Consider the following 14158-nt stretch of genomic DNA (forward strand, 5'->3'; position numbering starts at 1 on the left):
TACAGACCATAGAATTCCCATGTCTAGCACACATCCGTCACTTTCTGTAATTACATGTGAAATAGTGAAAATTGCCTCTTTCTGAGAATGTATGTAATTGTTGGAGAAAAGCTATATTTTCCCTTCTGGTTGCTAAAGTTAAAGGGCATTCTAGTCATTAATTCAGTGATTGAGTGCTTTTAATGTTTTTTAGCTGCTACTGGGATGTGATTTCGTTTGATTTGATTATTATTGGTTATTTTATTATTTTGGTTTTATTGTTTCAGTTCTATTATCTCTCATGATAGATGCTTCATTGTGTTTAGGATACCTAAAACATATATGAAAATTATGCCTTTTTTTGTATTTTATATAAACAATTAAAAATTAGTACAGATCATTAATGGAAAGTTGGGTTAGGGTTAATAACCGGACTGTCTTTTTTATTTTCCAACAAAGTTATATTGTATACATTTCAAAGCATTCAAAAGGACAAACGTCAAGGCTGTTCTATTGTCAAAGTGTGAAAACCAAATGTTTTTTGCATTCACGCTTAACAACAATCCTCTCTCCCTCCTCCTCATTCCTAAAGTCTCCAGGAAAGGAACCATGCCAAACCAGTCAGACCAGTTTGGAAGGAGACCAGTCTCTGACCACCCAGACCCCCACCATACCAGTCCCTCTACCCAGGAAGGGGGCTGAGGCAGAAAGACCAGCAGAGGAGCAGCCAGGCATGGTGGTCCCTGTCCCTCTACCGCGACAGATTCTCCCCCCAAAAGATCCGGAGGAGTTGGGCGACAAACTTGCCGATGAAGTCATTCACGAGTCTGAGAAATCTGAAAGCGAAGCCTCAACGAAGACCTCCAACTCAGATTCGGGCATTGAGGATGGGAAGAGTACCCCAACATCTGAGGAAAAGGTGCTTGTCAAAGTTTTAGATTTTGGAATATTAATCTACTTCTCAAGTTTTGACTGTGATTTCATTAAATTACAATCCTAAAATGTATTTGCAGGTTGCTGTGGAGACCCCAGAGACCGAACAGCCACCGTCTCTCACCAAGCCAACATCTGGGGAACATGTTGACATCTTTATGGTCTCAAACGACCCAGAGGTTCCCAAGGTCAAGGTGACAGAGGATGAGAGCATGACTAATGGAGGCTTACCAACTCCAAGCAAAAGTACAAGTGTCACTCCTTCACCCAGTCCCGCTCCCTCCACTGCCCCCACCCTAATGCCTACACCCCGCTCTGAGCCCAATGGGAGCCTCACCAAGGGAACCCCAGACCGGACATCCACAGGAGGAAACGCAGAGGCTGTCTCACCTTTTATCAATGGCGGGATCATCAACAAACGGTACTCTTATTCAGGCAGCATGGCATCGGAGAGCATGGACATGTCCAGCCACAAGGGGAATATCTCAATGTCTGCAAGGGTGAGTCAACACAAAGCAAAACTAATTGAAAAAGCCTGATCTATCTTAGTTCAATATATTTCTTCTGCCTCCTTTTGTAAATGCTAAGATGTACGAACCCAGGATATAGATGTATCCTTTCTTTACTATTTATTGAAGTGTTTCACTAGAGAACATGTCTAAAAGGTAAACAAGACCAGTATTTTACTGTAGAAGAGGCAGCTCCCTCCCTATGAAGGAAAGCCCCTCCTTGGAAAAAGTATTTCTCAGCACCCACAGAGGAACTGAAAGTGCATTGTGTTGTGTTTTGGGGTGTGGGTGTTAACCATCTGAAACAGACGATAGCCTGTCTTCCGATAGGCATGCACTACTGCATTCAGGGAGATTATGGCGAAGGACACTCGTTCATGCTTCAGAAACCCTCCTCTTCTTCTCTTTATTGGTTATGATTTAGGATACATTTTGTGGTGCTAAATTATTGGCAAACACTTTTACTGTATTCAAATACGTCTGTGGAAGATGTTAAAACTCAATCTCCAAAACTGTCACTTCATGACCGTGCATTTGACATAATTACATTTCAATCAAAGACGGAAAAAGGAGTTTTCCCATAATCAATAAAGCAATGACATTCACCAAATGTGTGCATGGCCTGACGGTACCAGCAAGGGAGGGAAGATGGGAAGGCAAAGGGAGAAAAGAGAGAAACCATTTAATCATTTATCACCAAGCCTTTCTGAAGCAAAATATGCAACAATTCCCATTCATCAGGACCAACAGTGCCCTTTGTTTGGGCACAGTTCAGCCTTCACCAGCGTGAATGGAAGTTTCTATACTGCTCATTGTCACTGTGCTGCTTCTGGAGGCTTATAGACTGCCCATCAATATAATCCTATTGACTGTGCGTGGAGTCGTGTCTGTTTGGCATGTTAAGTTTTTCCAGAACGGATTATTCAGCAGCAGCAGACAGTCAGAGTGAATGGGCCATCTTTGTCGGACAGGAGGACACTTACATTTGTGTGTTTTTCGCACAAATGTGTATGATTGAGATTGGCAGTTTGCATGTGCTGATACATTGATGTGTACTCAAGGAGAGCTGCGTGTTTGTCGTTTTGTGAATGACATGAGATGGGAAGTTAAAGCCACAAACAACAAGGCTGAGCTACAGAATGACCCACATGCCCTTTTATTTGAGTGCCATTGTGTACTTGATAATACAGTCCAACACACAATTACATTGATTTACTGCTATCGTAAATGTGTCAGTTTTGTAGAAAGAGATTCAACAGAACAGGAATAATGCTTCCAGCTGCTGCCATCCACGGTAATAGTCTCATCCTATTTGCTCAGCTGTAGAGAGTTCAAGAGGAAGCTTTGTGAGAGTGGACAGAAGTTAACACAAACTAAATGAATTCATGCTTTTTTTGGATCACTTTTCTCCTCGACTCTCCCCACTTTTCCTCTCCTTATATACAAACTATTTATAAACCAGGAAATGACGACGTACAGGGACTTAGCTACCCAGTGTTTTGCAGAGTAAACCCTGCCATATCAAGTCATGTAAATATTGTTCTTGGAGGCTGATTTTAGATTAGCGACGCATGCTTTTGTAAGCCATAACAATGTTTTATGTTCAATTTATAAGGAACAGTTCATGTATTATGCCGACCCCGCTCAAACCTCCTAAATCGGAGAGTTTGTTCAACTTTGATCAGACATTAAAGTATAAGGTCACCGGCCTGTGTTCTTGGTAGGCCTATGATTGGAAATAGACTGCTAGAATTGCTCGTCCTTATGTTAATACAACTACATTTTCTGAATTTCACCTGGCAGTTTTGTAAGAATACAAAAAAAACAAGTCACAGTGATTGATATTCTCCTGTATGAGGTTACTTCCTGCATGGCATTACAGTGACAGATGGAGCATCATGCTGCTTGTTAAAGTAAAACCAGATTGACAGGAATATTAACACACGTCAACACACATTCAGAAACCGCTTTCTCTCCTTCCACCAGATAAAAAAGCTACCTTGAGTCACAAAGGCACGCATACTTAAAGAAGAGCTCAACCCATTTAACACATCAATGTCTTGGGCAGTGCATATGTTAAAAAAAAAACATTGTATAAAGCCTTGATTGGCTGCATGAAATGTGATAATTTGTCTCAGGTGATTTAAAGTCTTAAATCTTAAAGTCTGATTTAATCTAATGTCATCTTCTTTTGTTTGATCTTTGTTCCTCTCTGTCTGCCTCAGGACTTCTCGAGTAAGACTCTGAAGAGAACCAGGAAGTTTATTATTGACGGCGTGGAGGTTAGCGTGACCACCTCCAAGATCATCAAGGATGATGAGAAGAAAGATGAGGAAATGAGATTCCTGCGGTATGTGCATGATTCAATCTGTCTGCACGACATGCATTCCGTTTCAAAATGTCTGATTTAATACATATTAGAATGAGGCGTCCTGTGCTCTTGGGCTCTGGCCCCTTAAGATTTAAATTTCCAAATACCCATACTATGGAAAATATACTTAGGTTGCTTTATGTCATTGAGTGTTTTGAAGGAAAATCTAAAGGTTTCTTTTAGATTAAAGGGGGGATTTGGTTAGCTGTGTTTAGTTTTGTGAGTCTAGATGTTTAAACATAATGATCAATATAACTTTATTTGTTGTAATAAATGATTTGATTTCTGTGCATAGTTAAAACAATCTAAAACACTGAACTGTTTTGTGAAACCCAAGAAGTTACGCACGTGTTACCACTGCCATCTAGTGGTAGAAATATGACATTGCATATGGGACTACAGTTATACCAACAGGCTTATTTCTAATTAATACAAGACTATAGCATGCCCCTTCAGTAGCTGGGAGAAACATTTGAGATTTTAAAGAACAAGCACAGAGTTAGAGTTTTAACTTGTAGTTTCTACTTTTTTTGTTTGTCTGGGGAGTAGTTGAAATCATACACATAAGTGAAAATCTTAAAAAACGGTTTATTGTCATAACATATAGACAACTGCGGTGTAATTGTGTAATGTATAAAACACATAGATCGCAGGTTCCTCAAGAGTGCAATTTACAAGACATAAATAAATGTGTGTTTTTGTGTGTGTTTTAGACGTCAGGAGCTACGTGAGCTCCGGTTGCTGCAGAAGGAAGAGCACCGCGCTCAGGCTGGTCTGAACACCAAACTGGAATCACAGCGAGAACAAATGCAGAGACGTTTTGACCAGGAGATGAATGTGAGTCACAGTTTCTCTAATATACTTTTTTTCAATATACATGGACATTGTCAGTGTACTTTCTCAGCGTGTATGTCATAGTACACACACTGTCACAAAACATTTCATTGTATACATGCCAAATAAAAAGTAGAAACATATTAGAATGTTAATTAACAAAACATCCTTTTTCAATATTTTGTACCTCACACCCGGTTTCATTGATAAACTCTCTTCATCAAATTTAGTGAGATTGCTAAATATTGGTGGTGTGATTCAACATGTTTTAAATCATTCTATTTTTCAACAAAGCTTACTGTGTGCTTGTTTCCTCATGTCGCAAACCCAGGCCAAGAAGAAGCACTACGATGTGGAGCTGGAGAACCTGGAGAAGTTCCAGAAGCAGACTATTGAGAAGATGGAGGGAGATCACCATGTTAAACTCAAGGAAGAAACCAAACGCATCAAATGTGAGCAGGAACGCGACCTCCACAGGTTCCAGGATCAGATAAAACACAAGAAAAAAGAGGTACATTGACTATGAAGATATGGGGAATAAAAAGGTCAAGGAAAGCTTTGTCTCGAGACTTTATCCTTCTTCACATACTTTGCTTGCTTCCTCGTGGGCCTGTGTGTTTCAATCATGCGTCAGACTGTTTGGATATAATCTTTTCCTTATTTTAATACGTTTAGGTGAAACAATCTGTCGATAAGCTGCCCAGAAGTCAGCGTAAAGAATCCTTGAAGCAGAGGATGACGTCCTTCCAAGAAAATAAGTTAAAAGACGTAAGTAGTTTGTCATTTTGGGCTTAAGGTTTTATGATATTAATATTAAACTGAACAGTTTTGACACATGGTAAATGGGGAGGAGTTCATGCATACATTCATGAAATAGGAAATGGGAGCATACAGTGGAGGAAATAAGTATTTGATCCCTTGCCGATTTTGTAAGTTCACCCACTTACAAAGAAATGAACAGTCTATCATTTTGATGGTAGGTTTATTTTAACAGTGAGAGTAAGAATATCAAAAAGAAAATCCAGAAATGTACATTATATAAAAGATACAAATTGATTTGCATTTAACTGTGGGAAATAAGTATTTGATCTCCTTGCAAAACATGTCTTGTACTTGGTGGAGAAACCCATGTTGGACAGCACAGAGGCACAAATACCATTTTAAAAAGAGAGAGAAAAAAAAAAATATTGACTGTTTCTTTGTAAGTGGGCAAACTTACAAAATCTGCAAGAGATCAAATACTTATTTCCTCCACTGTACAACCGTCCAATCAAACATTAGTTTTTTCTCTTGTGGACATAATACTCGATAACTACGGTTTTAGCTTTTTTTTTTAACTATTCCTTCCTTCCCTAAATCCCTGTCTTTTTTTCTTCTGTGATTTAGGAGGACACATTTGTGACGGCTCAAAGGCATCATTTGGACACAACGCTGAACAGAATCATCACCAGCAACAAGAGAGAGATTGCAGAGACGGAGAGGGAATGCCTTAACAAGAAACAACAGCTGATCAGAGGTGCTTTATCTGTTCAGCACAGGAGTTAATTCAAACCCTAATGCATCGCCTGATCAAGTGACCCTTAGGTTTTATTGATCTTAGCCCAGCCTTGATGTAGTAGGATGTCACAGTGTTGACACATTGCCTTTTTAGTAACTCTTGATCATTTCTTCTGTCCCCTCTTTGCTTTGATTAGAGCGTGAAGCTACAATATGGGACATGGAGGAGAAGAACCTTTACGAGAGACACCAGTTATTGAAGCAGCAGCTGAAAGACCAGTACTTCCTCCAGAGGCATCAGCTTCTCAAAAAACACGAAAAGGTAAATCAGTGGATTTCTATACAGTATGTGTGCACATGTAAATGTCAAAATGAAGTTTTATATCTGGTACTAACCTTCCATTTTATGTTCAGCATTTAGCCTGCGTTAGTCACAGCCACCACCTGTGTCACTTGTGTTTTTTAAGTAGCAATGTCAAAGGGTCTTTTTTATATTCCCTGAAAACATATTACATTTAATTGACAATGTGTCTATGTCCTGCGTCACTACAGGAGCAGGAACAGATGCAGTGCTACAACCAGAGAATGATTGAGATCCTGAAAGCTCGGCAGCAGCAGGAGAAGAGCCGCATGCCCAAGATCCAGCGCGGCGAAGCCAAGACCCGCATGGCCATGTTCAAGAAGAGTCTCCGCATCAACTCAACAGGCAGCTCCTCGGAGGACAGAGAGAAGATCAAACAGGTACGGGCAAGCAAGGGTTTACTCACTTTATATTTAAAGGTCACCTATTATGGAAAATCCACTTGTTCATGTCTTTTATACATAATCATGTGTCCCTTCTGTGTAAAGACATTCTGAAAGTTTGAGGAAAAAAGATTCTCTCACTTTTTGTCCTGATCCATTTCTATAAAAACCTGTCTGAAAATGAGCTGATCAGATTTTTGGCCACTTTATGATGTCATAACGATTTTTAGGCTTGTGTAACCATTAGCCAATCAGCAACCAAGGTAACCCCCCCACCTTATCACCTGAATCTCCTCCTAGAGCACCATTGTGTCGCAGAGGGGCGTGGGGAGTGGCTCCTTATTTTTATCTAAAGTAAAAGATACAGAATCAGCACTTTTGAAACAGGGCTGAAACAGAGGGGATTATGGGTAATGCTACAATGCATTATCTGTTTGGTATTTCGAGCCAAACACTTCAGAGACATGTTTTGTATATATCTGAGACCTATACTATATTGATGAAGGACAGTATAATAGGGGACCTTTAAGCATAAAGTAAATGAAGTTACTGACTCCTTCTGTCCCTCTGTAGTTCTCCCAGCAGGAGGAACGACGGCAGAAGGCAGAGAGGCTGAGTCAGCAGCAGAAACACGAGAACCAGATGAGAGAGATGATTGGCCAGTGTGAGAGCAACATCCGAGAGCTGCAGCAGCTTCAGGTGAATGAAACGCTTATCTGTTACACTGCACATCGATTGGTTTGTGTGAGGAACCGGTTTATCGTGTCCATGTTTTTGTCCAGTCTATAGAATGTGCTGAACTAAAAAAAAAAAAACACAATAAATGGGCTGCAGTTGTTAACAAGAGTTTGTTTTGTGCTTCAGAATGAAAAATGTCACCTGTTGATTGAGAACGAGACTCAAAGGCTCAAGCAGCTGGATGAACAGCACAACCAGCTGATGAAAGACTGGAGGGATCAGCTGAAGCCCAGGAAGAAGGTACATGTGTTTTCTGTCACAATGTAATGTAATAGTTTATATGAATGGCTCGTAAACACAAAACTACACTCATTATAGTTGTTTTACAAAGAACATATACAAAATAATTCACATCGCACATGTACTCGAGTTAAGCAACCACTATGACAGACTCCGCATGACCACTTGAGTCTGAAAAAACTCTGATTGTTGCGAAACATACAGGATGTTTAAATAAGGATGTGGCACTGAGAGATAGGACAGTAGAGGCTTATAATGTGAAGCTGTCCTTGCTGAGGTTTAGTATTACAATCAATACAATAGCAGTGGAAAACGGTTAGTTTTTAAAGTCAAATAATCCATGTTTTTGTTGTTCAATTTGTACACAAACGAATAAAACAACAACTTGTAGTTTAACATGCTGTGACCATTTGTTTTCAATCAAACGCCAATGGCATTCTTGGAGTCTTGTCTTTATGCTTAATAAATAACATAAAGCTCCGATATGAGAGTGGTATCAATACGCTTTCCTCTTGGCAAGATAAAGAACAATGTATATTATCATTAGGGTCAAACTATTCATTTACCTTGATTTGAACTTGGATTGGAGCATAAAAGACAAATGTGAATAAAGGTTTAATCCCTCAATGTGAAAGATGATCTAATTCATATTTTGCTTTTCCTCTAATACTTTAGGCCCTTGAAGAGGAGCTCGGCATTAAAAAAAGGGAGCAGGAGGCTTTCTTCAGGATGGGTGAGAGTTCTGATTGCCCAAACCCAAGTTCACCACATAAACTCTCCAAGTTTGTGCCTTACCAAGACTCTTCCACCACTTAAAACACGAAAACGTTGACGTTGCACAATATCTCCTGGCCACCAAAAACACCCATTCAACCACAGGTGTGTCAATGGCCTGCTGCCTTAGTTTGAATTTGCCTTGTCTGTAACGCATACCCATCCCTTTATTAGGTTCTTTTAATGTTTTAGTGAGTTTTTATGTTTTAAGTAATGTTTAAAGTTTATTTTTCTTTCTTTAAAAAAGGGTTGTTGTATTTAATGGGGGTGAAACTCGTTGTGTGCTGCACATGGATCATTGCATAGCATCTGCTTTCACACAGCGTTTGGATTTATTTTCTTTTATCAAACTAATAATCAGTAAATAAGCAAAAGTTGGTTGGGAGGATTAGTTTTTTTCTTAAGGAAGGAAGACCGTTTGTCTTTTATGAAAGCTGGTGAGCCGGTACATAAGCACTTTTTGTTAACAATTGCCTTCTTCCAAATATCATGACCAAAAATGCACCCACATGTACTACTACTTACTAGTAAGTCACATTTTCTGACCTATGTTTTTACTTTTTCTGTATGGCTTTGCTCATTGACCTGTAAATCCATAAGGCAGCCGATGTCATACAGCAGCTAGAGTCTGCTTTTATTTATTTTCACTGAAAAAGAACAACCTTATCAAGACTAATCACTGTAAATGTTAATTTAATTGTTTTTCTTTTTTTAACACCATTGGTATGGAGCATGTGCTTAGTGCTTATAATGTTGTATCTTATTTGAAATGGGGGATGAGGCTTAATCCTGATCAAACTTTTAATTTGTTTCTTTTTAATGATTACTAAAGAATGAGGTTTGACCAGAGTAGGGGAAAATACCTTGTTTCTTTCTACTGTTTTCTTTTTTACTGTAAGTTCAGTCACACTGGATGGGGAAGTGAACTGATGAAGCCAAAGCAAAATACTGTTGTTCAATGAAGGACATTAGATAGGGATTTTAATTTGAATAAAACAATATGTATTAGGTTTATAATTGTTATACCATGCGCAGTGAATGTACTGCCTGCTAACCAAAGTGCAATATTCCATATCTGTCTTTGCTAAGCTTAAAGAGGTTTATTTTGTATTAAACTTTGCCTTCAATTGCACTGAGAGGGGGAAATATATGAAGAGTTAATCTCCAAGAAATAGGTGTAATAAACCTCTTGAAAGAAAGAGCATTGCTAGGAAATTCTCAATTCTTCATAATCATTACTTTATGGAAGGCAATCATTTATATTTTTCACTTAGTTTGGATCATAACTCTTCATATCATGTTGAAGGGAGTGCAACAATTTAGCCTGCTGTTAGATGCGTCTAGATGTTTAATTTTAAACCTAAAGTTTGCAGCTGAGGAAAGTGTTGCATTGTTTAGTGAGAGAAAGTGTTTTTATTTTAAAGCAATTTGACCTAGATATTTACTTTGAACTGGGTCAGCAATCAGGTACAGCTTTATCTCTCTCTCCTCACATTTTCCCAAAAGTATTTAAATTTGTTGTAAAAATGATCTTTTCTGTCATGTTTAATGGCTCCATGTATGCCTTCCTCTCTGTTGCAGTTTGTGATATTATTTGTATTGAAGGGTTGTGAGTGTGAATGAAACTGTATCAGAAGGAACCACTGTTGTAAATAACTCTTAATAAAGGCAGATTTTCTAAATAGTGGACTGTTGCATAGGCTCTTTTATGAGTGGCAGTGAACATTGGAAAAAAGTCATAGTATGTCAAACATTTAAGAAATAGATTAATTCAATACAAATTCATAGTATGTCCGAAAATATGAAAAAAATCCATAGTTTAAATTGGTCAAAAAAAGTCATAGTATGTGGAACATTTTGAAAAAAGTGATATAGTTTGTCGACATTTTTGACAAAAATCATAGTAAAGTATGAAAAAAGTCTTAGTTTAATTAATCGAAAAAGGTCATGTCGTAAAATGTCAAAAAAGTTATAGTACTGTATTTCGAAAAAATAAGTAATAGTTTAGGTGAAAAATGAAATGGGAGTACTCTCTTGCCGACAAAAGATGGCCATATAAACTCTACAGGGATAATATGAGATGTGGAATGGTGCAACAAGAAAGAATAATCTAACAATGTTTTACTCGGAGTAAAAAATGAAACAACTTTAAGCAGTGACCGTTTTTCTTGGGATATTTGAAATATGAATTCTGAGACAGTAAGACAACTGGATTGAAAAATCTGAAACTTTTATTGACTTAAGCAACATGAGACTTTATGTAATGAAAAGTACATAGCAAAAAAAGTATATATGATTACAATACTGAAATGATGACATCAACCCATACATTTTTCTTACCCCGTTCTGTACCTGCCTTTTGTCCTCATGAAATAACCCCCGACAATAAAATGTTCTGTCTGGGAACCTTCAGCATTTTTCTGTATTAAACACGAACGTAAGGTGACAACATTATACTGTAGCGACTAAAAGCGGTGTTACAGCTTGTAGCCTTGTCTGATTGTTTAGCAAACAATTCACTTGTTTTTTATGTTCCAATTTTGCTTATTTATTTAGCAAACCTAACAATGTATGTAGACAATCATTTCTCGACAACCTGGTGAGAAATGAGCATCCAGTTCACATAATTCTTTAGGTTACTTTCAACAAAAACGACACTGCTCTTTATACGTCCTCTTATTAGCAAATCCCATAATTCCAACAACTCAATTCCTTCTTGGCTCTTTCTTCCTCTTCCTCAGTACAGAGTAAAATAGATGACAGAATGACCATCAAAGAAAAAGTGACAACAGCTAAGATATGCCTTTCATTTCTGTACAATAAAAAATATTTAGCTATACTGACCATGCTTGATACCAGTCAAGCATTAATGTCAAACATTATTTTTATACAATGGTCATTCTTTGCTGTTATTTTAGCACCAGACTTTAGTTAAAGAAAGACTTTACACTTACAATATTGTAAATCATTGCACAGATCACTGTAGGTCACCAATTTCTTAGGTCAGACATCTGATACAGATTTGCAGATGTGCTCTTTAAGTCCCATTTCACACTTTTTTTTTTTGGGTGTAATATAACATGATTGTGGTAAAATATGTTCACACAGATTCTTTGAAACGTTTTAGTTTGTTTGCTCTAGCCTCATCTTTACATGGGTGAATATGTGTTACAGTGAGTATAAAAAATACATCGCTAATGTGTGAAATGAAATGCACTGTGGCATTCCTCCCCTTCGTTCAGCGTGTGCAAACCTCAAAATGGTTTTGTGTGAAATGACGGGAAAAGTGCACATCTGTTACAAGTCACTGCAACCACAATTATACAGCCAACAAAATAAAGCAATACATTAGCAGAAAACCTTATATGCATGTTTCTAGTATAACAAACAGTATTCTACTCGGCAACAATGTCTGTTTTAGTCATTTCTGATAGCACTAAAAAGCCCAAATGTAGTCGTGGAACTCCCCCAGTGAGTTCATGTGCAATCTTTGTCTCAGATCTTTTTTGTCTACAGCTGGATTTGAACACCTTGCATTTTCTCCTATGATGTAAAAGTTTGATATTTTTGTCAAACAAGGACTATGTCTACAGTTGCATACAGTCTAATAAGCACTGAAGCACTTTGCATATAATATAGAGGCACGATATCATAGAAGGCATGGGTAAAGATACATTATCTACTTTGTCTGTGTTAGGCTAGACTCTAGAATAGGATCCTAAGTAAAAGCAAGACTGACACAGGCTGGGACTAGAATACTGCAACAAAAGCAAAACACTTACATGTAAAATTGAAATAAGAACGTAAACATCATGGTCAAGTGTTATTGCTGGTTCAGTTTGAGTAATCTTTTTTATCAAAATGAAACAAATGTCACTTAAAACAGTTATTAAAAAAAAAGGTACCTATAAATAAAAAATGCCTATTGGCTACAAAGTAGTGATATTTAGTTTGTTTGTTTAATCATGTGGTCATGGATTTGAGAGCACATCGCACTAAGGTTTCTTGCTCAGGTAATTCGAGGGGATCCAGGTCTCGACTTCCTGTCCTACATTCTTACAGAACCACCAGCCGCTGCTGTTTTTCTCCATCACTTCAAACACCGTACCCACCTTGAAGCTGGATGTTTGGTCATCCCCTTCAAAGTCTGCCACCGCTAAATACAGCTCATCCTTACTGGGCTCCATAAGTAACGGTGGAAGCTTGTCCTTGGGGGGGCCGGGCTTCAACTGAGGCTTGGGAGGAACCGGGACTTTATTACATTTGGGCTCTTCTTTATCTTTATTAGGAGGTGGCAGCATAAACCCCTTTGGTTTAGGTGGAGGGGGTCTGCTGAGGCTGGGTGGGGGGCCTTTGGGATGGTCCTGGATTTCTCTTAGAGCAGGTGGAGGCTTGGACTCGGTCGGGCTGGACGGGTCAGTCTTCTTTGGAGGTGGAGGTCTCCTTGGAAGCATATTGGGGGGTCTCTGTGGGGGTTCCTTGTGGGGAGGCACTGCTGGTTTTGCCGGAGGAGGTGAGATCTCCAGGCTGTGACCATTTATGTGTTTTGGGGGGAGTTTTGGCTCGTCGCAGTGCTTACCATTGCTGAGAGTAGGGATACGATGGGGGGGAGAGCTGGGGGGTGCAGAGGGATGGGAACTTTTTTCTGCTGTTGTGGCACCATTCTGAAAGTTTGCCTCTGAGCTGGGATCTGCAGGTTTTGAAGGCCTCAGTTTGCTTCTCAGGTTAGTGATGTCGAGTTTGTTTTCTGCCGGAGGATCTGGCTTTGCAGCTGGAACCGGTTTAGGTCGGATCGATGGCTTCGGTTTCATAAACACTGCGGGGCCGGCTGCATCTGGTTTCTCCTCCTGTGCTTCTACTTTGGGTTTTGGCGGCTGCCTAGGTACGGGTTTCAGATTAAACTTCTTCACCTCCTTGGCAGAGATCTTGTGGCCACATTCAAGACCCATCTCATTCCGGAGGTGGAGTACTTTGCTCTTATCTTCTTTCTTGTTCTCAGGTGGTTTGTCCGGTTTGAAGGGGGCTGCTTTGGGTGGAACCAGCGGCATGATGACCCCAGGAGCTGGGGGTTTTGGAGGCAAAGGTTTGGAAAGATCAGGCCTCGGTTTCTCCGATACCTCCAAATCAAAACTCTTATTAATGGACTCCCTTCGAGGAGGCAGAGCTGGTTTCTCTTCAGCTGGAGGGGCTGATGGGGCTGGAGGTAAAAGCCCAGTAAGGGTAGGGGGAACTTTGCTGGCACTGGCCTTCCAATCTCTCAGCTTAGGCCGGGCACATGAATCGGGGGCAGTGGTTGGCTCATCTGGTAAAGGCTTGGACCAGCTGTCATCTGTGCCTGAAACATTTGAAGAACCACCATTTTCCAGTCTCAGCTTCTCCATCTCATTGGGCAGAGGGGCAAGGAAGTTAGGGCGCACCGCATTGCTGGTCTTCTTGTACTTGTCGATAAAGGTGGCAGGGGCCCAGCCCTCTTTGTCATCAATCTGGATGTACCACCAACCACCATTATTCTTCTCTATCACCTGGTGGGTAAAAAAAG

General features: G+C 39.5%; 2 protein-coding genes across 3 annotated transcripts in view; one reads left to right on the plus strand and one right to left on the minus strand.

Annotated features, from left to right (window-relative positions):
• Positions 1-10306, plus strand: part of stk10 (serine/threonine kinase 10) — a 42795-nt gene extending 32489 nt beyond the window's left edge. The window contains exons 9-20 of the mRNA XM_034099118.2: positions 572-898; positions 993-1412; positions 3647-3771; positions 4506-4629; positions 4958-5137; positions 5302-5394; positions 6013-6142; positions 6321-6445; positions 6676-6864; positions 7441-7566; positions 7732-7845; positions 8521-10306. Of these exons, the coding sequence (XP_033955009.1) occupies positions 572-898; positions 993-1412; positions 3647-3771; positions 4506-4629; positions 4958-5137; positions 5302-5394; positions 6013-6142; positions 6321-6445; positions 6676-6864; positions 7441-7566; positions 7732-7845; positions 8521-8661 (2094 nt within the window). The 3' untranslated portion in view covers positions 8662-10306. The remainder of the gene's footprint in view (positions 1-571; positions 899-992; positions 1413-3646; positions 3772-4505; positions 4630-4957; positions 5138-5301; positions 5395-6012; positions 6143-6320; positions 6446-6675; positions 6865-7440; positions 7567-7731; positions 7846-8520) is intronic.
• A 526-nt stretch (positions 10307-10832) lies between these two features.
• The window catches only part of sh3pxd2b (SH3 and PX domains 2B), a 43639-nt gene continuing 40313 nt past the window's right edge, over positions 10833-14158 (minus strand). For both annotated transcript variants that reach the window (XM_034099120.2, XM_034099123.2), the window contains one exon: positions 10833-14141. In XM_034099120.2, coding sequence (XP_033955011.1) covers positions 12615-14141 — 1527 coding nt within the window. In that variant the 3' untranslated portion in view covers positions 10833-12614. The remainder of the gene's footprint in view (positions 14142-14158) is intronic.

The sequence above is a fragment of the Pseudochaenichthys georgianus genome, chromosome 14 (assembly GCF_902827115.2).
Source record: "Pseudochaenichthys georgianus chromosome 14, fPseGeo1.2, whole genome shotgun sequence".
Classification (NCBI taxonomy): domain Eukaryota; kingdom Metazoa; phylum Chordata; class Actinopteri; order Perciformes; family Channichthyidae; genus Pseudochaenichthys; species Pseudochaenichthys georgianus.